At 51.4% G+C, this 24,102-nt stretch overlaps 1 protein-coding gene across 1 annotated transcript in view; it reads right to left on the minus strand.

Annotated features, from left to right (window-relative positions):
• piwil2 (piwi-like RNA-mediated gene silencing 2) overlaps positions 1-24,102 on the minus strand; it is an 87,091-nt gene that overhangs the window by 18,663 nt on the left and 44,326 nt on the right. The window contains exons 8-15 of the mRNA XM_048522975.2: positions 17,110-17,298; positions 14,018-14,102; positions 11,036-11,125; positions 9,275-9,415; positions 8,333-8,446; positions 4,245-4,433; positions 1,881-1,982; positions 316-432 (exon numbers count right to left, since the gene is read on the minus strand). Coding sequence (XP_048378932.2) covers positions 316-432; positions 1,881-1,982; positions 4,245-4,433; positions 8,333-8,446; positions 9,275-9,415; positions 11,036-11,125; positions 14,018-14,102; positions 17,110-17,298 — 1,027 coding nt within the window. The remainder of the gene's footprint in view (positions 1-315; positions 433-1,880; positions 1,983-4,244; positions 4,434-8,332; positions 8,447-9,274; positions 9,416-11,035; positions 11,126-14,017; positions 14,103-17,109; positions 17,299-24,102) is intronic.

The raw sequence follows: 24,102 nt of genomic DNA on the forward strand, positions 1-24,102 counted from the left end.
CACTATGGGCAATTCAGCATGGTCAATCGATCTAACCCATGCACATCTGGACTATGGGAGGAAACCGAAGCATCCAGGGGAAACCCAGAGACATGGAGTGAGCACGCAAGTTCCACAGTGTCATCTGAGGCTAGAATTGAATCCAGGTCCCTAGCACTGAGGCAGCAGTTCTAACCACAGTGCCATCGTTTCACAAAACAGAGTCCTCCCAACAGTGTGGCTGATTCTTGTGGCTGGGCAATACAACAGTCCTGAAACCAACCATACCAAATAGATGGTGACAAATGAGACTGGAGGCAAGATCCAGATACTCACCAGCGGTATGTCCACACCCCATAGCTCTCCACCCAATTTGCAATTTATCTGCAGCAGGATCTTTTGACAGATGCTTCTCATCCTAACAGTCTGAGAGACTGTCCTCACATTAATCACCTGAAGAGATTCAAGTTAACATATGTTACTGATCAAATTATCAATGCCATGACAAATCCCTGTCCTGCTCCTGTCATGCAATGGATTATCTGAACATAGATAAAGAGAAAATCAGACAGGCAATTCTGAACGCCCAACTGGATTAAATGTCAAGCGAAAGCATGACAGGTGTGCATTTCCTCCAACTCCAGATTCTTGGGAACCCATTGACCAGATATTAACTAAAATATTTCAAAAGGAACTGAACTGAGTGGTCAATGTATCCTGAATTATCCCATTTTACCCCCTTCACTGTCCCCCAAACCCGGTTTCCTAAAAAGTGCAAGAACAAGTCCATAAATTGACCAGGTCCAATGTATCACTGGATCAGTCAACAGTCACGGACTCTGAGTATTCATTAACTTGACAGAAAAGAGGAACTCAGACAAAAGTAAATTACTGCGGATGCTTGTAATAAAAACACAAAGCTCTGGCACAGTCAGAAGCTGTGAAGATAAAAACAAAGTCAACATTTCACCTCTCGGACTTCATTTCAGAACTGGAACAGGGAAATCTAAGGCCTCAGAAAAATGACCTGGAGACTTGCCTTTGGCAGATGATTACAATATTACGAGGATTATGTCACCATCATTATTATTACCACTGATAATCCCAAATATCCCTCTCCAATTTTACTACTGCTCATTATCTGTTCACACAATCACCTGATTTACATTTGCCTATATTAAACATCTCTGCCCTAGAGCCTCGATCTATCCCAATCCTTTAACATTTCTTCAGTTTGTTCCTAATTACTCCTCATGTCATTTCCCCTTCAGTATAACGTACTAATTCCTACTTCCACTTACATTTTTTAGGCACAGAATCAAGGAGACTAAATAAAGTGAAATTGGACAACAGCTAATTGCATCAGTGTTAAGGACTAAATATTCTCATCCTAGTCCTCTTCATACATTTAAGCACAACTGCCCCGGGGGGAAAGTCGGGGGGTGGGGGGGGGCTGGTAGTGGAGGAGGAGAGTGGTTTGATGGCCCTGCGGTATAATGTTTTGGACACCTGGGTTCGAGTCCCACCGTGGCAAATGGTGGAATTTCAATTCACCTAAAAGAAAATCCGGAATTAAAAATCTAGAGATAACCATAAATCCATTGTCAATTATCAGAAAAAATCATCTGATTGACGAATGTCCTTTTGGAAGGTATCTGCCGTGCGTACCTGTTCTGGCCTACATGTGATTCCAGACCCACAGTGATGTAGTTCACTCTTAACTGCCCTCTAGGTAACAAATGCTATCTAGCCAGCAACACCCACAGCCCTTGAATGAATCTAAACAAAAATGGCTCAAACTCCCCTCTAGCATAATTGTGAATAAGTGTAGTGCAGTAACACCACTGAGATTAAGCTTTCAGAAAGTGGCTCTCATGGTCTTCCAGGAGCTGAACCCTTACCTGTGAGGAGACAGGAGATTGCACACAGCAGAGTTTCTTAATGGCATGATACAGGTCTTCACGGTTGCCTGTCACTATGCATACCACAAGCTTCACTGAACCCTGTGAATATGAAGCATTTTAACATGTCAAACACGTCACACCATGTTAGATTTAATTGAATTGTTCCACCTTTACTGAAGTTCTGTGCTGAGAGCCAACAATTCAAAGTGATAAAAGATATCAGCACCTAGAATCACCAGTGGGCAGTGCCACATCCACTAACAAAATTAACTTCCTCTACTCAGTCCCAAATTGTGTTCACCCGTGTCCCCAAAGACATCTCCACTTCTTGCTCAGAAAGGAAGAAGAAATAATTTGTAGTTGCTTGTGGTTTCCACATTTGCAAAACCATCACTTAAATGCAATTCTTGTCTTTTAAATTGGATTTAGTACCACAGAGGCAAGAAGGGTAACTTCAGCAGCACAATCTCATAAACAGTAAAGAGATAAATGCATAGTACATCTGCTGAGGTTTCCTAAGAAAATTAGTCAGTAATAGGACATGGGGACCATTGCTATGGTATCATTTATTGCTCACCACCTGAGGATACCCTTCCCAGACCGCTTCACTGTGACACCAACCGTAAGAACTGACTGAGGATGTAACTGGTAAAGGTCATGCAGGGGGCCAGTTAATGCTGCATATTTGTACTCATGGGATCAGTACCGATACCTTGGGATCAGTATCGGGACCTCGGCTTTTCACAAATTTTGTTAATGATTAAGGCAGAAGAACTGAATTAATAACTCAAAATTTGCAGGTAACAAATTTGGGTGGCAGAGTGAGACGTGAGGAGGACAGAGAAATGTTGCACTGAGTTGGACAAGTTGAGTAATGCATAGCAGATGCAGGAAAATATGGTTCAATGAGAGGGTATCCACTTTGGTTGCAAAAATAGGAAGGCAGACTGAATGCTGTAAATTGAGAGAGGGGAATGTTCAATGAGATCTGGGTATCCTCACATCTAAGTCATTAGAGGCTAGAATGCAGAGCAGGCGATAAAGAAGACAAACTGATTGTTAGCCTTCCTAGCGAGAGGATTCGGTATGGAAACAAGATCGCCTTTTTTTAATTTCAGCAAGACAATGGTGAGGCTACACATGGAATATTGGTTTAGTTATCCAAAGAAGGATGTTCTCACTATAGGGGGAGTGCAATGCAGGTTTAGCAAATTGTTTCCTGGGATGACAGGACTGACATAGAAGGAGAGATTAGAGTTTGAGTTGGTTATGATTTTAAATGGCCTACTGTTCCGACCTTCTATGTTTTCGAACAGAAATTGGTGGGGAGTGGCCTTCTTGAAGCACTGCAAAAGGGACATTTTCTTAAATGCCATTGAGGAAACAGAGAATTTTTCTACAAAGGATTCTTTGATAACCACCTGAGAGTGTTGATAGGGCCTCTGCACATCCATAACATCAACAGGATAGTTAAAGCAGCATATGGGATATTTGCTTTCATCAGTCATGGCAAACAGCAGAGAGCAAGAAGGTAATATTGGAGTTATACATAGCATTGGTTAGGTCTCAGCTGGACTACTGTGTGTATTTCTGGTCACCTCACTACAGGGAAGACGTGACAGGACTCAACAGGGTAAAGGGGAGGTTCACCAGGATATTTCCTGAATTGGAGAAAATGAGCAATAAGCAGTGTCTAGGTAGGCTTGGGTTGTTTCCTTTAAAGCAGCACAGAAGGAGGGGGAAGCATGACTGAAGTGAATAAGATTAATGGGTATGAACAGGTGGAATTGACAGCAGCTGTTCTCTTTGGTTTAGGGGCCAAATCACCAGGGTTTTAGGCTCAGGAACAGGAGATTCAGGAGATCGGACAAAAGAAAATTTAACCTACAGGGTGGTGGGAATCTGGAATGCACTGCCTGGGGAGTTAGTGGAAGTCGAAAAACTTACAACATTTAGAATACAAAATTTGACCGGGCACTTGATATATCACAACACTCAGGGATATGGGACAACTGCAGGGAATTGGATTAGTGTGCCTTTAGTGGTAGGCATGTTGCTACAGGCACGATGGCTAGAGGGCTTTTTCCGTGCTCTATCACTCTTGTAAACCTGCACTGCTTTTCAAAATCTTCAGGAATCAAATAAAGGGAAGAGGTCAGCAATTTAGTATTGGAAAAGCCAAATAAGCAGCCAGGCTGCTACGAGACAGCTATTTCAAGCTCCAAAGTGCATTCAGCAAACCATTCTCTGCGACTACATACATCCAGTACAATTCAGCACTGCACACACTAGCAGATTCTGAATTTAAGAATTATATTTTCCCCAGCTGATACATAGAAGGGCAAGTAGCCTGGAACGTACATTACTCCCCAGGTAGGATTGGAGAGTTCGGACATAAGTCTGGGTGCGATCGTCCTTCAGCTCGATGTATGCAGGCTGCTGGAATGTCATTCCAATGGGTTCTGCCACCTTTGACATGAAGCTGACTAGATCCTTGGCATGTGTTGCACTCTGCTTGGTGTACAAGAGAGCCCAGCAGTGTAGCATGGCCTGTGCTCAAAGCAAGGAAGTACACTTTTAAAATCATTACAAACACTCCAGAAAGAAAACTTTTCTTGGCCATTCTCAAGCTTTCACATCAAACAGATAATCTATCTCCATGCTGGTGATGCTGTGAAAGCTTTCTGGGAAGTCAAGTCCTGCAAGCTTCCTCAACGCATTTTAAAATTTCCTTTCAGTCTTATTTAGGCCAGTACTGACGCAAAGGCAAACACTCACACTTCTCAATAGCATGGCCTTGCATTCCAGTCCCACTGCAGAGCTTACTGGAAGAGCTGAGAAAATTCACGCTGCTGTGCACAGGCACATATTTAACTCTTAACCAGCTTCTTAGGACCTGCATGTCTGTCTGTCAGAGTCGATTTGGCATGATTTGGCTGCCACTGTTAAATCACAGCAGTGACTCCTGGCTGTGAAGCTCTTTTGGTCATTGTGAGGCTGTGAAAGGCCTGATGACACGGGGCGGCATGGTGGCTCAGTGGTTAGCACTGCAGCCTCTCAGCGCCAGGGACCCGGGTTCAATTCCAGCCTCGGGCGGCTGTCTGTGAGGAGTTTGCACATTCTCCCCGTGTCTGCGTGGGTTTCCTCCGGGTGCTCCGGTTTCCTCCCACAGTCTAAAGATGTGCAGGCTAGGTGGATCGGCCATGCTAAATTGCCCGTAGTGTTCAAGGGTGTGTGGGTTATAGGGTGATGGGAATGGGTCTGGGTGGGATGCTTCAAAAGGGCAGTGTGGACTTGTTGGGCCGAAGGGCCCGTTTCCACACGGTAGGGAATCAAATCTCTAATTCTGAAATTCAGTCTTTTCAAAAAAAATATGATCTCCCACCCTGCCCTTCAATTCCCTGAGTCCTGGCATTATTTTAACTCCATGTTCCATGCCGTTTTCATGTTCCCAGAAGTAGGCTAAAGGGATTAGCAACCCCAAGTTAAACATAATTAAAACTGGATTTGACACCAACCAAATTATTCAGGTGATTGGAAGAAGCTATTGGGAGATGTCAGAGGTAGGTTCTTAACACAGAGTGGTGGGCGTGTGGAATGCACTACTAGCAATGGTAGTGGAGTCAGATACTTTAGACTTTTAAGTGAGTCTAGGAGAGGCACATGGAGGATAGTAAAATGTAGGGTACGCAGGATAGATTGATCTTAGTAGGATAATAGGTCAGCCCGAGATGTTGTGCCGGAGGGCCTGTATTGTGCTGTGCTGTTATGTTCTAAACAAAATTAAAATACACGCCAAAAAAAAAAAGAACTGCAGATGCTGGAAGTCAGGAAATAAAAACAAATTGCTGGAAAAATTCAGCAGGTCTGACAGCACCTATGGAGACAAATCAGAGCTAACCTTTCCGATCCAATGATGCTTCTTCAGATTCTGAAGAAGGGTCTAGGCCCGAAACATCAGCCTTCCTGCTCCTCTGATGCTGCTTGGCCTGCTGTGTTCATCCAGCTCTAAACCTTGTTATCTCAGATTCTCCAGCATCTGCAGTTCTTACTATCTCGGAAATACACAGATGTGGTTCAGACCAGATCATCTTGAATTTCATTCTCAGCATCAAGACTGCTTACTTCTCTGCGCACTAAAACAGATGGAAGATTTTAAAGACCAGGTATGTGGCTCTGACAAAGCCTAAGCCCAGACCAAGTTGTTAATACAGGAAAAGCTGGCAAGCCTCTACATTCTTGAGTAATGAGTTTCTACTCAGGAATTCTGTAATGACAACACTTGCGGAACAGTGATTGAGCCAGAAACTACATCATAGAACATAGAGCAGTACAGCATAGTACAGGCCCCTTGGCCCACGATGTCATACTGATCTATTATCCTACAAAGATCAATCTACTCTGTATACCTCACATTTTACTATCCTCGAGTCGGTTAAAAGTCTCTAAAGTATCCGACTCCACTACCACTGCTGGCAGCACATTTCCCACACCCACCACACTGTGTGAAGAACCCACCTCCAACATCTCTCCTATACCTTCTTTCAATCACCTTAAAATTATGGCTTCTCATAACAGTTATTTACACCCTGTAAAAAATCTCTCACTATCCACTCTGTCTCTCATCATCTTATACACCTCTATCAAGTCACCTCTCATCCTTCTTCACTCTAATGAAAAAAGACCTAGCTCCCTCAACCTTTCCTCATAACTGCCCTCCAGTCCAGGCAGCATTCCGTTAAATCACCTCCACACCCTCTCTAAAGCTTCCACGTTTCCCAGAATGAGGTGATCAGGACTGAACACAATATTCCAAGTGTGGTCTCACCAGGGTTTTATAGAGCTGCAGCATAACCTCACGGCTCTTGAACTCAACTCCCCTACTAATGAAAGCCAACACATCATATGCCTTCTTTACAAACTATCAACTTTGAGGGATCTATCAACACGGACCACAAGATCCCTCTGTTTCTCAACACTGCCCACAATCCTGCCATTAACCCCGTATTCTGTATTCAAATTCAACCTTTCAAAATGAATCACCTCACACTTTTCTAGATTGATTTCCATCTGCTAGTTCTTTGCCCAGCTCTGCAACCTGTCAATGTCTTGCTGCAACCTACAACAGCCCTCCACACAGTCTACAGCTCCACCAAACTTCGTGTCATTGGCAAACTTCCTAACCCACCTTTCCACTTCCTCATCCAAGTCATTTATAAAGATCACAAAGAGCAGAGGTCTTAGAACAGATCCCTGTGAAACACCACTGGTTACCGAGCTCCAGGCTGAATACTTTCCCTCTACTACCACCTTCTGTCTTCTATTGGACAGTCAATTCTGTATCCAGACAGCCGAATTTCCCAAAAGCCCATGCCTCTCTACATTATGAATGAGCCTACCATGGGGAACCTTATCAAATACCTTGATAAAATCCATATACACCACATCCACTGCTCTACCTTCATTAATGTATTTTGTCACATCCTCAAAAGAATTCAATAAGGCTTGTGAGGCATGGCCTGCGCCTCACAAAGCCATGCGCTCTATTTCGAATCAAAAAGTGCTTTCCGAATAATCATAAATTCTATCTTTCAGAATCCTCTTCAATAATTTGCCTACCACAGAAGACAGATTGACCGGTCTGTAATTTCCAGGATCATCCCTATTTCCTTGCTCAAACAAGGGAATAATATTTTGCCATCCTCCAAACTTCTGGTGCTACTCCCGTGGACATTGAGAATGCAAAGATCATTGCCAAAGGGGCAGCAATCTCTTCCCTCACTTCCAGTACAACCTTGGGTATATCCCATCTGGCTCAGGCGACTTATCTATCTTCATGTTTTACAAACTTTCTAGCATGTCCTTCTTCCTAACATCAACCTGTTCAAGCATATCCGCCTGTTTCACGCCGTCCTCATTAACGTCAAGGTCCCTCTCACTGGTGAATGCTGAAGCTAAGTATTCAAAGGATTGTATATCATGTACAATATGACATTGGATTGATGCACGAAGAGAATGTGTGAAGGGGTTCTATGATTGGAAAGGTGACTGGGATTTAATGCATGCACTAACAACAAAACCAACAGGAAATAGGAAGGCTTAACTGGCTAATTCCAACCTTTAAGCTCTTTATACATGACAATGGAATAAAGTGCATCAATAAATCTGATTTTCGTAGGATTGTTACGATGCAGAATGAGACCATTCAGCCCATTGTGTTGGCACCAGTTCAGTTCTAATCTGTCTTTTCCCCCACAGATCCGCACATCAGTTCTTGTAACATAATCATCTAATTCTTTCTTCCAAGAGAACCTGCCCCCTGCCATATTTCTTGCACCATATTTCAGACCCAACTACTCACTGCATGAAGTAATTTATTCTCACGTGACCAGAGTTCCATCTGACAGCGGGAATGTCAGATTGCTGCACGGATCCTCAAGTCCGCTTACCGCTGATATCACTTTCTCTCGTGCAACCTCTCTCGACCAGTTAACATCAGTCCCACTTGGAAACGATTTGTACCGTACTATGATCTTTTCTGGAGGTAAGATTCTTCCTTCCGTCTATTAAAGATAATTTGACCAAGGGGGAAGAAAGGCGAAGAGTTACTGTAAATAATTGAGACAGGCTTGTGATTTGAAAGCATGGTTTATTTCATGATGTGCAACAAACAGTTGGCTCATTTTGCTAATTATTCACCCTGTTCAATATCCCATCTGAAATATATGGAGTGCCTTTTCTACTCATGTTTTCTTGCCTTCTTCTTTTAAAGGTATTAACTGTGACCCAAGGCATAGCAGTCTCATCTCATGTACTGTGCACAAATATCATTCTAAAGGGTGAAGTTTTAACGTCAGCACCAAGACAGTGTTGCATTTCAGAGATGCTAGCTTCTGGATGAAATACGGCCCAATCTGATCTTTCAAATGGATGTTAAAAGATTCAATGGGATCAAGCTGTGAGAATATCATCTGACACATTCTTGACATTGTAACAACAATTAAACTGTAAGAGTATTTGACTGGCTGTCAAGTGCTTCCTGAAGACCTCCAGGGCATGGGCTGTTCTGTAGTAACAGGGACAAGCTGGAAAAACAACTTGCTACCAGGCTCCACTAAGATCCAGAATAGGAAAATGATGAATTTACATTCTTGGCTTACTGTGGCTTTTACTGAGCTCATCCCAGTGTAAATTGGTAACTACACACAGGTACTTTGCAAAGTAACACAAAGAAACTCAATGAATTTTCTTGGCCCTGCATTAGCATCACTAGGCAGACGTGCTTCTTCTCCACATGGGGCATATGGCCCATTTGTTGTAACATGCCTCTCCCACTCCAACATTTCAGATGGGCAAGCTACTTCTGTACAGGGTAGAACACATATACCTGCCTTATAAATATCTTCATCTATGATAAGCCCCCAGTGTGCCAGTTCTTCTTGGACAATGGCATTTTTCTTGATGTTGTTCAGCAACTTTCGTAAAGCCATATGGTGTTGTTCTGGAGTCAGGTTGATCTGCACAGCCAGGTCCTACAAGTTCAAACCAAAACCAAATCAGATTTATAACTGGAACCATAGTCGCTAACTTTGATGACTGTGAGTCAAGGCTCAGTCGTGCCACTTCCACCTTAAACAGAAGCTGATCAAGGATTCCAATCCCACTCAAAAGAAGGAGCTCAATTCAGAATGACGCTAACAGTGCAATTCAGAAGGAGTGCTGCTTACTGCAGATACATTGTCCCAATGAGTACCAATTGCTCTCAGTCACAGTGAAAGCCTGCACATATACACACTTCATTGACACATTTGCATATCAGACCACATACAGGATAGACCGGATAGGGCATATTTTTATTATCAAAAGGACATTTATGAATCAGCTGCCGTTTTGGACAAATGATCACAAAGTCACCAATTTGTGAATTATTCTTCACTAATCTTCCTTAAGACATTTCTAGGTTATTAACCTACACAACATAACTCACTAGGCTACAGTACCCTACATATTGGAGCAACACTTAGTGAGTCCATCCATTTTCACCAGAATTAAGTGGATATGTTCAAACTCATCTCAAGCTCAACCTTTCTCTAATTTATTTTATCAGCACGACATGGCAAGTGGTCCCTTGGCATCACTCTCATGACCAAATTATAAACGTAGGCCCATCCACTGCCTTCCTTGCACTTGCAGAAACGAAGACTCCTTTACCCAGACTCTTGCATACCTCAAAAACGAACACCAATCTCTCTCCCTCCATCTCCCCTAAGAGTAACAGATGGGTTTTCATACCTTAGGTTTAAGATACCCCACTCACCGCCTCCAGTTGGTGTGCTGCCAAACAGTTTGCTATTTCACTCAGGTTCCTCAAAAGGAACGTCAAGGGAGCCTCAAGAGGTTTTCAATGTTTTGAGGGATTCTAAGTTGACAGAGAAAAGCTGTTTCCAATCGCAGGAGAAAAATTACAGAAGAACATGAGTTTGGTTTAAAACCAATGTTTAACATGATCTGGAATACATTGCTTGAACAGATGGTGGCAGCTGATTCAATTCTAACTTTGATGTCAGAATTGACTCTGCACTTGAACCTGAAAATTGTAAAGCAGTGGATAAACCAGGGGATTGAAATGAATTGGATAGATCCTTCAGAGAGCTACATGAAACAATGGGCTCAACAGCCTCTACATTCTACAATGAAGGAAATGTTTGCACCTTATGGTCACTGCAAGCCACACATCAGTATGTGCCCACAACATGGAGTGACACCAGTTGGTTACTATTGTACTCCACACAATAAAATACCCAAGTGAAACAAAGATAGTAGGAACTGTCGATCCTGGAGAATCCGAGGTAACACAGTGTGCAGCTGGATGAACACAGGAGGCCAAGCAGCATCTCAGGAGCACAAAAGCTGACGTTTCGGGCCTCAGGCCTAGGGTCTAGGCGCGAAACATCAACTTCTCCGCTCCTAAGATGCTGCTTGGCCTGCTGTGTTCATCCAGACCCACATTTTGTTATCTGTGGCTGAAAAAGAGTCTCGACCCGAAACGTCAAACTTTCCTGCTCCTCTGATGCTGCTCGGCCTCCTGTGTTCATCTAGCTCCACACTGTGTTACCCAAGCGAGACAATCGATCAGCAGAATTGTTACTTGCCCTCATTGCACGGAAATCCTTCCTCATCTGATCAGGGATCCCAGTCATGAAAGACAGCTCAGGTACAAGGAGAATCTCACTGTGGATAGGCTGTGGGAAAAAAATATGCACAGGTTAAATTTATGAACACAGTTTTCATGCTGAGACCAGCTTACCCACAGAAAGCAAATCTTCATAGATAATCATAGAACATAACAGCACAATACAGGCCCTTCAGCCCTCGATGTTGTGCCGACCTGTTATACCGATCTGAAGCCCATCTAGTCTCCATGTCTACACTTTGTGAGGTATTTCAGTGAACTGGAAAACACATGATGCAAATAGACAAGGCACAGAAATTTATCCCCACTCGTGACATACACCACACTTCAACAAAGATGTTGAATATTCCAGTGGGAGCAAAGTTGGGTTAAAAAAAGATGGTTCCTGGATTAAGTATTTGCAAAAAGCGACAGAAGCCGAGCTAGAGCTCAGGAAGTAAGAGGGGAAACTTAGCACAGCTATTTAAAAACAAAAAAAAATTCTTGAAGAGTAAAGAAGGAAAAGGTGTTACCAACTGGAAGAGAGTTAGTAACCAGAGGATACAGATTTAAGGAATATCATTAAAGCAGCATGGTAATTTTCCATTCAACCTATCTCCCTCCAAACTGACTGCACTCCATGCACTTAGATCTAACCCTGATTTTGTCATTCAGCCTGCCAATAAGGGTGGTGCTGTTGTAGTCTGGCGTACTGACCTCTACCTTGCAGAGGCTGAGTGCCAGCTCTCAGATCCTCCTCCTACCTTCCCCTGGACCATGACCCCACCATGGCACATCAGGCCATTGTATCCACTACGGTAACTGATCTCATTTCATCTGGTGATCTCTCTCGCTGCCTCCACTTCCAAGCTAATAGGCCCCCAACCCCACAAAGCTTATTTCTACCTTCTGCCAAAAATCCACAAACAGGACTGACGCACAGACCCACTTTTTCAGCCTGCCTGTGCCCCACAGAATTCATGTCTTTCTACCCTGACTCAGTCTTCTCCACCCCAGTCCAATCCCTGCCCACATACATCCATGATTCCTCTGACGCCTTACGTCAGAGCTTCAAAACTTCCAGTTTACCGGTTCCAGCCATCTCCTCTTTATCGTGGACGTGCAATCCCTCTACATGTCCGTTCCCCACCAGGGGGGTCTCAGGGCTCTCCGCTTCTTCCTACAGCAAAGACCTGAATCAACACCACCGCCGCCCTCCTCCACTTGGTCGAGCTTGTCCTTGCCCTCAAAAACTTCTCTTTCAACTCCTTTCATTTTCTTTAGGCTAGAGGGGTTTCCAAGGGTACCCACATGGGCCCTAATTAGGCCCGTCTCTTCATAGGTTATGTCGAACATTCCTTGTTCTGGTCCAATTCCGGACCTCACCCAAAACTCTTTCTCCAATACATCACTGATATTGTTGGTGCTGCTTCCCTCACTCATCTGGAATTGGAAAACATCGTCAATTTTGCCTCCAATTTCACCTGGTCTATCTCTGACTCCTCCCTTCCCTTCCCTGACATTTCTGGGGACAGACTGGCCACTAATATCCATTACAAAACCACGGCAATCTGGACTATACATCCTCACACCCTGCTTCCTGTAAAGACCGCATCCCATTTTCTCAGTTCCTCCTTCTCCGTCACAAATGCTCAGATAAGGCCAATTTCGACAAAGAAGCCTCCGACATGTCCACCTTCTTCCTCAATCCAGGATTCCCCACCTCTTTTGTTGACAGGGGCCTCAACCAGGTTTGACCCATCTCCCACATTTCCGTCCTCACCCCTTCTGTTCCCTCCCGCAACAGCTATAGGGTTCCCCTACCATTCCACTAGCATCCACATCCAGAAGATCATCAGACGCCATTTCTGCCACCTCCAGCAAGATGTAACCACTACACACGTACTCCCCTCCCCTTCCACAGGGACCGTTCACTCTGAGACACCGTGGTCCACACTTCCTTTGCTCCCAACACCTCCCCACGGCACCTTCTCCTGTAACCGGCAAAGGGGCAACACCTGCCCACTTACCTCCTCCCTTGCACGTGAAGCAACACTTCACTTGTACTTCCCAGAATCTGGTCTACTGCATTCACTGCTCAGAAATGTGGTCTCCCCTACATTGGGGAATGAAGCAAAGGCCTGGCAATCGCTTCGCAGAACATCTACGTTCTGTTCACAAAAAAAGACCCTGAACTACATGTTGCCTGCAACTTTAACACACCACCCTGCTCCCTGGCCAACATCTCGGTCTCTGGCTTGCTACAGTGTTCCAGTGAAGCCCAATGCAAGCTGGAGAAACACCACCTCATTTTCCGCCTGGGGGCCCTAGCGCCCTCCAGACTTGACACTGAGTTCAATAATTTTAGGGACTAAACCCTCCCATGTCCCAGCCCCCCTAACTCAACTCACCAGGCCTGGTTACCACATAGCCTGCCAATACAGACCCGCTGTTGTTAGTCACTAACAATCTTCCCCCCAACTCGCCCCCCCCACCAACAACTATTCACCCTCCCAGCCTGATTGCTAGCGACTCGTTTGTCTGTCCAACTATCGTTCTCTCTCTCTGGGCTCTATCCTATCGTTTACTCCCTACTCCACCCACCTCCCTATTTTCTGCAAATAAACTGACATTTTCCTAGCCACCATCAGTTCTGAGGAAGGGTCACCGGACCCGAAACGTTAACTCTGTTTTCTCCTTCACAGATGCCGCCAGACCTACTGAGCTTTTCCAGCAACTTTGTTTTTGTTCCTGATGTACAGCATCCGCAGTTCTTTTGGTTTCCATTTTACCTGTTGGGCTGCATTTCCTGGCACAGTCATGGAAACAGACTTCAAAACAAATTTCAAAAGGGAACTGGATAAAATCCAATAAGCTAAGAAATCAAAGCAGGTTATGGGGAAGAACACAGAGAGCAGAACCAAAAGGAGTTTACCAAGATTTTAATGATTTTAACTTGTACCTGTCCCTGTGGTCCATACTTCTGTTTAGGTCGATATACAAGGAGAGGCTGGTTCAAATCCTGAATGGTAATCCCATAGGCTTGACTGGAATCATAAAGCCAATATATCAAAGATAACATTTCAATCCTACTGAAATGAGTGAAACACTTCAGATTCACTTCAAGGAATCCATCCCGAAATTCTCCAACTTGGTTATAATGTGAATTGTAAGTTTCAGTGAATTTTAGGGAACAGAACTGTTTAAAATAACATGCTGCAAGTGAACTTTATCCTGATAACACAAGTAATGTCATCATTTTTCCACTGACAAGTACTGTGTCTAAATGTCAGAACATCATGAAGAACGTCACCATGCCCTCTCAGAATCAGTTTTCAGCCATTTGTTTATTTTTCTACCTCTTTTTTCTTGTCCTGAGTATGGAATGCTTAATCCGATATACCCAGGCAGGATCACATGCTGGATAACACAAGCCTGTGTTCCCCAACGTGGATAAAGGACAGGACTGCAAGGTGGATGAACAAACTAGCCTGGCATCACAGGGCAGGACGCTAATCAGGCAGAACCGACTGAGATTGGGGACTGCATTGTCAGATGGATAGATATTGTCCTCAGTAACCACATCTAGAAGCTCTGAATGTTACAGTGCCAGAATTGAGAATATCTCCTTGTGGGCGGAGAAAAACTTGCAGTGTGGGAAATGGACCCAACTTCAAAGGATTCAATGACACAGGTAGTTCTCAGATTAACACTCTGCTGTAAAAGCTCATAGTGCTAAGGTCCAAATAAAGTACAGAACATTAAAGATAGTGATTTCTGGATTGTTATCAAGCCAGACAACACTTGGTACACAGCCAAGCAGATTAGAAAATATTAAGTGTAGCTCAAAGAGCAGTGTGGGAAGGAGGATTTTGATTCACAAGGCATTAGTACTAATTGGAAATACAGAAAATGCAGCACAGGATAAAAAAATGACTCGATCTAATTTCCCAGAACTTTGCCAAGATCATACCGAGATGTATGTGAAACTCCTTTTGATGTTTTGGTCAAAAACAAGAAGAATGCAGGTGTTTGGTACAGACAGCAGGAATCAAGTGAATCCCAAGAAGAGTACGAAGGCAGTCAGACTTGGGAAATCAGGAGAACTAAAAGGAGACATGAGATGGAACATGGGGAAAAAAAATTTCAACACCTTGAAAAATGTCCATATTACAGACACGGTGGCGCCGGACGTCTTAAAACTCATGTAGGTGGATGAATCCCCAGGACCTGATCAGGTGTACCTGAGAACTCTGGGGAGTGAGGGAAGAGATTGCTGGGCCCCTTGCTGAGATATACTGTATCGACGAAAGGCACAGGTGAGGTGCTGGAAGACTGGAGGGTGACTAACATGGTGCCATGTATTTGGAAAGGCAAGGACCGATCAGGGATCGTCAACATGGCTGTGTGTGGGAAATTGTGTCTCACTAACTTGATTGAGTTTTTTCAAGTGGTAACGAAAAGGATTGATGAGAGCAGAGTGGTGGATGTGATCTATGTGGATTTCAGTAAGGCGTTCAACAAGGCTCCCCACAGTAGACTGATTAGCAAGGTTAGAAATCAGAATTCAGGAAGAACTAGCTATTTGGATACAGAACTGGCTCAAAGGCAGAACACAGAGGGTGGTGGAGGTTTGCTTTTCAGACCGGAGGCCTGTGATCGGTGGAGTGCCGCAAGGATAGGTGCTGGGTTCACAGCTTTTTGTCATTTATCTAAATGATTTGGATGAGTACACATGAGATATGGTTAATAAATGTGTAGTGGACAGTGAAGGAGGCTCCCTGAGAGAACAACGGGATCTTGATCAGGTGGGCCAAGGAGCTGCGATTTGTAAAGGCAAACCAGGGCAGGACTTAGACACTTAAAGGTAAGGTCCTGGGAAGTGTTGCTGAACAAAGAGACCTGGGGTGCAGCTTCAATGTTCTTGGCAAGTGGAGTTGTAGATAGATAGGACAGTGAGGAAGGGGTCTGGTATGCTTGCATTTATTGGTCAGGGCATCGAGTGTAGGAGTTGGGAGGTCATGTTGCAGCTGTTCAGCCCATGGGTTATGCCATGTCTGGAATATTGCGTGCAATTCTGGTCTCCCTGCTGTAGGAAGGGTTCAGAAAAGATTTACGATAATTTCAGCCATAGGGAGAAGGCTGAATAGGCTTGAGCTAATTTCCCTGTTGAGTCACAGAATAAGAGGGGACCTTATAGAGGTTCAAAAAATCATGAGGGGCATGGATACAATAAGCAGACAAGGTCTTTTCTCCAGGGAGCGGATAGTCCAAAACTAGACAGCTTGGGTCTCAGGCAACAGTAGAAAAGATACACAAGCGACCTAAGGGGCAACTTTTTCCACACAAAACAGTGGTGCATGAATGGAATGAGCTGCCAGACGAAGTGGAAGAGGCTGGTGCAATTACAATGTTTTAAAAGCATCTGGTTGGATGTGAATAGGAAGGGTTCAGATGGATATGGGCCAAATGCTGGCAAATGGGATTAGACTGAAATTGGGTATCTGGTTAGTATGAATGAGTTTGAACGAAGGGTCTGCTTCCACGCTGTATGGCTATGATATATTTGCATTGGAGATATGACTGTGACAGTTCGCTTGATTGGTCCCTGGTTATGCTGTGAGGAAATCCTGTATAAATAGCACCCACATTCTCTAGACTTGCGGGGGGGGGGGGGGGGGGGAGAAAGAAAGGCAATCTCACTGAAACTCCGGATCTGCTGAATAGGGCAATGTCCATTGCACAGGGACAAAGTCTCAGGGTTAGCTGATCATCATATTGGACTGAATAAGAGGAACGATTTCTTCACTCAACAGTCTTTTGAACTCTCTAGCCGAAAGGGTTGTGGACACACCATTGTTAAACATACTTAAAACTCAAACAGACAAATATTTGGTTTTTCAATGAATCATGGATATTGGAGCAGCAGGAAGGTGGATTTAAATCTCAGAATCAGTTAAGTAGTGGAGCAAGTGCAGTCAATCCCCTGCTCCGTTTATGTGCATGTGGACAAGTTAGCAATTGCCATTCTTGTTTTGCTACACTCCTGCTCACCTGTAGTAGTCACAGAAGGTAATCTCTCTGCCATTTGCCATCTGGAAGTAGCTTGTTGGCGCTTTGTCCCAGTCTATGTCATCAATGCGGTACGTGCGATTATTATACTTGGTCATGATAATGCTGCCCACTAACTGCTTTGTACAGTCATCCTGGAAATTTTCACTGCTCTTTTGGTATATAGCCTGCCTGAAAAGAAAGGCCACATGTGGGCAGGAGTGAACAGGGTGAAACACAGTTCAAAAATAATATGAGGATAAGAATGACGAGAACATATTTTTAGGGAAATAAGGGTTTGCGGTGGGAGAGGAGTGCGCGAGAGCGCGCGCGAGAGCGAGAGAGCGCGCGCGAGAGCGAGAGAGCGAGAGCGAGAGCGAGAGAGCGCGAGAGCGAGAGAGCGCGAGAGCGAGAGAGCGCGAGAGACAGAGCGAGAGCGCGCGCGAGAGCGAGACAGCGAGAGAGCACGAGAGCGCGAGAGACAGAGCGAGACAGAGCGCGCGCGAGGGAGCGAGAGCGAGGGAGAGCGAGAGACAGAGCGCGCGCGAGGGAGAGCGAGAGCGCGCGCGAGAGAGAGCGAGAGCGCGCGCGAGAGAGAGCGAGAGCGCGCGCGAGAGAGAGCGAGAGCGAGAGCGCGCGCGAGAGAGAGCGAGAGCGAGAGCGCGCGCGAGAGAGAGCGAGAGCGAGAGCGCGCGCGAGAGAGAGCGAGAGCGAGAGCGCGCGCGAGAGAGAGCGAGAGCGAGAGCGAGAGAGAGCGAGAGAGAGCGAGAGAGAGCGAGAGAGAGCGAGAGAGAGCGAGAGAGAGCGAGAGAGAGCGAGAGCGAGAGAGAGCGAGAGCGAGAGAGAGCGAGAGAGAGCGAGAGAGAGCGAGAGAGAGCGAGAGAGAGCGAGAGCGAGAGAGAGCGAGAGAGAGCGAGAGAGAGCGAGAGAGAGCGAGAGCGAGAGAGAGCGAGAGAGAGCGAGAGAGAGCGAGAGAGAGCGAAAGCGAGAGAGAGCGAGAGAGAGCGAGAGCGAGCGAGAGCGAGAGCTCGCGCGAGAGGGAGAGCGAGAGGGAGAGCGAGAGGGAGAGCGAGAGGGAGAGCGAGGGAGCGCGCGAGGGAGAGCGAGAGCGCGCGCGAGGGAGAGCGAGAGCGCGCGCGAGAGAGAGCGAGAGCGCGCGCGAAAGAGAGCGAGAGCGCGCGCGAGAGACAGAGCGAGAGAGCACGAGAGCGAGAGCGCGAGCGCGAGAGAGCGAGAGAGAGCGCGAGAGAGCGCGAGAGACAGAGCGAGAGACAGAGTGCGCGCGAGAGACAGCGCGCGCGAGGGAGCGAGAGCTCGCGCGAGGGACCGAGAGCGAGAGTGCGCGCGAGGGAGCGAGAGCGAGAGCGCGCGCGAGGGAGCGAGAGCGAGAGCGCGCGCGAGGGAGCGAGAGCGAGGGAGAGCGAGAGCGCGCGCGAGGGAGAGCGAGAGCGCGCGCGAGGGAGAGCGAGAGCGCGCGCGAGGGAGCGAGAGCGAGGGAGAGCGAGAGCGCGCGCGAGGGAGCGAGAGCGAGAGCGAGGGAGCGAGAGAGCGTGCGCGAGAGCGAGAGCGCGCGCGAGAGCGAGAGAGCGCGCGCGAGAGCGAGAGAGCGAGAGCGAGAGAGCGCGAGAGCGAGAGAGCGAGAGAGCGCGAGAGACAGAGCGAGAGCGCGCGCGAGAGCGAGACAGCGAGAGAGCGCGAGAGACAGAGCGAGACAGAGCACGCGCGAGGGAGCGAGAGCGAGGGAGAGCGAGAGACAGAGCGCGCGCGAGGGAGCGAGAGAGCGAGAGCGAGAGCGAGAGAGCGCGCGAGAGAGAGCGAGAGCGCGCGCGAGAGAGAGCGAGAGCGCGCGCGAGAGAGAGCGAGAGCGCGCGCGAGAGAGAGCGAGAGCGCGCGCGAGAGAGAGCGAGAGCGCGCGCGAGAGAGAGCGAGAGCGCGCGCGAGAGAGAGCGAGAGCGAGAGCGCGCGCGAGAGAGAGCGAGAGCGAGAGCGCGCGCGAGAGAGAGCGAGAGCGAGAGCGCGCGCGAGAGAGAGCGAGAGCGAGAGCGCGCGCGAGAGAGAGCGAGAGCGAGAGAGAGCGAGAGAGAGCGAGAGCGAGAGAGAGCGAGAGAGAGCGAGAGCGAGAGAGAGCGAGAGAGAGCGAGAGCGAGAGAGAGCGCGAGAGAGCGAGAGCGAGAGAGAGCGCGAGAGAGAGCGCGAGAGAGAGCGCGAGAGAGAGCGCGAGAGAGAGCGCGAGAGAGAGCGCGAGGGAGCGCGAGAGGGAGAGCGAGAGGGAGAGCGAGCGGGAGAGCGAGCGGGAGAGCGAGGGAGCGCGCGAGGGAGAGCGAGAGCGCGCGCGAGAGAGAGCGAGAGCGCGCGCGAGAGAGAGCGAGAGCGCGCGCGAGAGAGAGCGAGAGCGCGCGCGAGAGACAGAGCGAGAGAGCACGAGAGCGAGAGCGCGAGCGCGAGAGAGCGAGAGAGAGCGCGAGAGACAGAGCGAGAGACAGAGTGCGCGCGAGAGACAGCGCGCGCGAGGGAGCGAGAGCTCGCGCGAGGGACCGAGAGCGAGAGTGCGCGCGAGGGAGCGAGAGCGAGAGCGCGCGCGAGGGAGCGAGAGCGAGGGAGAGCGAGAGCGCGCGCGAGGGAGCGAGAGCGAGAGCGAGGGAGCGAGAGCGCGCGCGAGAGAGAGCGAGAGCGCGCGAGAGAGAGCGAGAGCGCGCGAGAGCGAGAGCGCGCGAGAGAGAGCGAGAGCGCGCGAGAGAGAGCGCGCGAGAGAGAGAGCGCGCGAGAGAGAGAGCGCGCGAGAGAGAGAGCGCGAGAGAGAGAGCGCGAGAGAGAGAGCGCGAGAGAGAGCGCGAGAGCGAGGGAGCGCGAGAGCGAGGGAGCGCGAGAGGGAGGGAGCGCGAGAGGGAGGGAGCGCGAGAGGGAGGGAGCGCGAGAGGGAGGGAGCGCGAGAGGGAGGGAGCGCGAGAGGGAGCGAGGGAGCGCGCGAGAGAGAGCGAGAGTGCGCGCGAAAGAGAGCGAGAGTGCGCGCGAAAGAGAGCGAGAGAGCACGAGAGCGAGAGAGCACGAGAGAGCGCGAGAGAGCGAGAGAGAGAGAGAGAGAGCGAGAGACAGAGTGCGCACGAGAGACAGCGCGCGCGAGGGAGCGAGAGCGAGGGAGCGAGAGAGCGAGGGAGCGAGAGAGCGAGGGAGCGAGAGAGCGAGAGAGCGAGGGAGCGAGGGAGCGAGGGAGCGAGAGAGCGAGAGAGCGAGAGAGCGAGAGAGCGAGGGAGCGAGAGAGCGAGGGAGCGAGAGAGCGAGAGAGCGAGGGAGCGAGAGAGCGAGGGAGCGAGGGAGCGAGGGAGCGAGAGAGCGAGAGAGCGAGAGAGCGAGAGAGCGAGAGCGCGCGCGAGAGAGCGAGAGAGCGCGAGAGAGAGCGAGAGCGCGCTGGAGCGAGAGTGAGGGAGCGCGCGCGAGGGAGCGAGAGCGCGCGCGAGGGAGCGAGAGCGCGCGCGAGAGAGCGACAGCGCCGCGAGAGAGAGCGAGAGTGAGAGCGCGCGCGAGAGAGAGAGCGAGAGCGCGCGAGAGACAGCGCGAGAGCGCGCGAGAGACAGCGCGAGAGACAGCGCGCGAGACAGCGCGAGAGACAGCGCGCGAGACAGCGCGCGAGACAGCGCGCGAGACAGCGCGCGAGACAGCGCGCGAGACAGCGCGAGAGAGAGCGCGAGAGAGAGCGCGAGAGAGAGCGCGAGAGAGAGCGCGAGGGAGAGCGAGAGGGAGAGCGCGAGGGAGAGCGCGAGGGAGAGCGCGAGGGAGAGCGCGAGGGAGAGCGCGAGGGAGAGCGCGAGGGAGAGCGCGAGGGAGAGCGCGAGGGAGAGCGAGAGCGCGCGCGAGGGAGAACGAGAGCGCGCGCGAGAGAGAGCGAGAGAGCACGAGAGCGCGCGAGAGAGCGCGAGAGAGAGAGCGAGAGCGAGGGAGAGCGAGAGCGCGCGCGAGGGAGCGAGAGCGAGGGAGAGCGAGAGCGCGCGCGAGGGAGCGACAGCGAGGGAGAGCGAGAGCGCGCGCGAGGGAGCGAGAGCGAGGGAGAGCGAGAGCGCGCGCGAGGGAGCGAGAGCGAGGGAGAGCGAGAGCGCGCGCGAGGGAGCGAGAGCGAGGGAGAGCGAGAGCGCGCGCGAGGGAGCGAGAGCGAGGGAGAGCGAGAGCGCGCGCGAGGGAGCGAGAGCGAGGGAGCGAGAGCGAGGGAGAGCGAGAGCGCGCGCGAGGGAGCGAGAGCGAGGGAGCGAGAGAGCGAGAGCGCGCGCGAGGGAGCGAGAGCGAGGGAGAGCGAGGGAGAGCGAGAGCGCGCGCGAGGGAGCGAGAGCGAGGGAGAGCGAGAGCGCGCGCGAGGGAGCGAGAGCGAGGGAGAGCGAGAGCGCGCGCGAGGGAGCGAGAGCGAGGGAGAGCGAGAGCGCGCGTGAGGGAGCGAGAGCGAGGGAGCGAGAGCGAGGGAGAGCGAGAGCGCGCGCGAGGGAGCGAGAGAGCGAGAGCGCGCGCGAGAGAGAGCGAGAGCGAGAGCGCGCGCGAGAGAGAGCGAGAGCGAGAGAGCGCGCGAGAGAGAGCGCGCGAGAGAGAGAGCGCGAGAGAGAGAGCGCGAGAGAGAGAGAGCGCGAGAGAGAGAGCGCGAGAGAGAGCGCGCGAGAGAGAGCGCGAGAACGTGGGAGCGCGAGAACGTGGGAGCGCGAGAGGGAGGGAGCGCGAGAGGGAGGGAGCGCGAGAGGGAGCGAGCGCGAGAGGGAGGGAGCGCGAGAGGGAGCGAGGGAGCGCGCGAGAGAGAGCGAGAGCGCGCGCGAGAGAGAGCGAGAGAGCACGAGAGCGAGAGAGCACGAGAGAGCGCGAGAGAGAGCGAGAGAGAGCGAGAGACAGAGTGCGCACGAGAGACAGCGCGCGCGAGGGAGCGAGAGAGCGAGGGAGCGAGAGAGCGAGGGAGCGAGAGAGCGAGAGAGCGAGAGCGAGGGAGCGAGAGAGCGAGAGCGCGCGCGAGAGAGCGCGCGAGAGAGCGAGAGAGCGCGCGAGAGAGCGAGAGAGCGCGCGAGAGAGCGAGAGAGCGCGCGAGAGAGAGCGAGAGCGCGCTGGAGCGAGAGTGAGGGAGCGCGAGCGAGAGAGCGAGAGCGCGCGCGAGGGAGCAAGAGCGCGCGCGAGGGAGCAAGAGCGCGCGCGAGGGAGCAAGAGCGCGCGCGAGGGAGCAAGAGCGCGCGCGAGGGAGCAAGAGCGCGCGCGAGGGAGCGACAGCGCGCGCGAGGGAGCGAGAGCGCGCGCGAGAGAGCGAGTGCGCGCGCGAGAGAGAGCGAGAGCGCGCGCGAGAGAGAGAGCGAGAGCGAGAGCGCGCGCGAGAGAGAGCGAGAGCGAGAGCGAGAGAGAGCGGGAGCGAGAGAGAGCGGGAGCGAGAGAGAGCGGGAGCGAGAGAGAGCGAGTGCGAGAGAGAGCGAGTGCGAGAGAGAGCGAGTGCGAGAGAGAGCGAGAGCGAGAGCGCGCGCGAGAGAGAGCGAGAGCGCGCGCGAGAGAGAGCGAGAGCGAGAGCGCGCGCGAGAGAGCGCGAGGGAGCGCGAGGGAGCGCGAGGGAGCGCGAGAGGGAGCGCGAGAGGGAGCGAGGGAGCGCGCGAGGGAGAGCGAGAGCGCGTGCGAGGGAGAGCGAGCGCGCGCGAGAGAGAGCGCGAGAGAGCACGAGAGCGAGAGCGCGAGAGAGCGCGAGAGAGCGCGAGAGAGCGCGAGAGAGCGCGAGAGAGCGCGAGAGAGCGAGAGAAAGCGCGAGAGAGCGAGAGAAAGCGAGAGAAAGCGAGAGAAAGCGAGAGAAAGCGAGAGAGAGCGAGAGAAAGCGAGAGAGAGCGAGAGAGAGCGAGAGAGAGCGAGAGAGACAGAGCGAGAGACAGAGTGCGCGCGAGAGACAGCGCGCGCGAGGGTGCGAGAGCTCGCGAGAGGGACCGAGAGCGAGAGCGCGCGCGAGGGAGCGAGAGCGAGAGCGCGCGCGAGGGAGCGAGAGCGCGCGCGAGGGAGCGAGAGCGAGGGAGAGCGAGAGCGCGCGCGAGGGAGCGAGAGCGAGGGAGAGCGAGAGCGCGCGCGAGGGAGCGAGAGCGAGGGAGAGCGAGAGCGCGCGCGAGGGAGCGAGAGCGAGAGCGAGGGAGCGAGACAGCGCGCGCGAGAGAGAGCGAGAGCGAGCGCGAGAGAGAGCGAGAGCGCGCGCGAGAGAGAGCGCGCGAGAGAGCGCGCGCGAGAGAGAGCGCGCGAGAGAGAGCGCGAGAGAGAGAGCGCGAGAGAGAGAGCGCGAGAGAGAGAGCGCGAGAGAGAGAGCGCGAGAGAGAGAGCGCGAGAGAGAGCGCGAGAGAGAGAGCGCGAGAAAGAGAGCGCGAGAGAGAGAGCGCGAGAGAGAGCGCGAAAGCGAGGGAGCGCGCGAGAGGGAGCGAGGGAGCGCGCGAGAGAGAGCGAGAGCGCGCGCGAGAGAGAGCGAGAGCGCGCGCGAGAGAGAGCGAGAGAGCACGAGAGAGAGCGAGAGAGAGCGAGAGAGAGCGAGAGACAGAGTGCGCACGAGAGACAGCGCGCGCGAGGGAGCGAGAGAGCGAGGGAGCGAGAGAGCGAGAGAGCGAGAGCGAGGGAGCGAGGGAGCGAGGGAGCGAGAGAGCGAGAGAGCGAGAGCACGCGCGAGAGAGAGCGAGAGCGCGCTGGAGCGAGAGTGAGGGAGCGCGAGCAAGAGAGCGACAGCGCGCGCGAGGGAGCGAGAGCGCGCGCGAGGGAGCGAGAGCGCGCGCGAGGGAGCGAGAGCGCGCGCGAGGGAGCGAGAGCGCGCTGGAGCGAGAGTGAGGGAGCGCGAGCGAGAGCGCGCGCGAGGGAGCAAGAGCGCGCGCGAGGGAGCGACAGCGCGCGCGAGGGAGCGACAGCGCGCGCGAGGGAGCGACAGCGCGCGCGAGGGAGCGAGAGCGCGCGCGAGGGAGCGAGAGCGCGCGCGAGGGAGCGAGTGCGCGCGCGAGAGAGAGCGAGAGCGAGAGCGCGCGCGAGAGAGAGAGCGAA

The sequence above is a fragment of the Stegostoma tigrinum genome, chromosome 40 (genome assembly GCF_030684315.1).
Source record: "Stegostoma tigrinum isolate sSteTig4 chromosome 40, sSteTig4.hap1, whole genome shotgun sequence".
Taxonomy (NCBI): domain Eukaryota; kingdom Metazoa; phylum Chordata; class Chondrichthyes; order Orectolobiformes; family Stegostomatidae; genus Stegostoma; species Stegostoma tigrinum.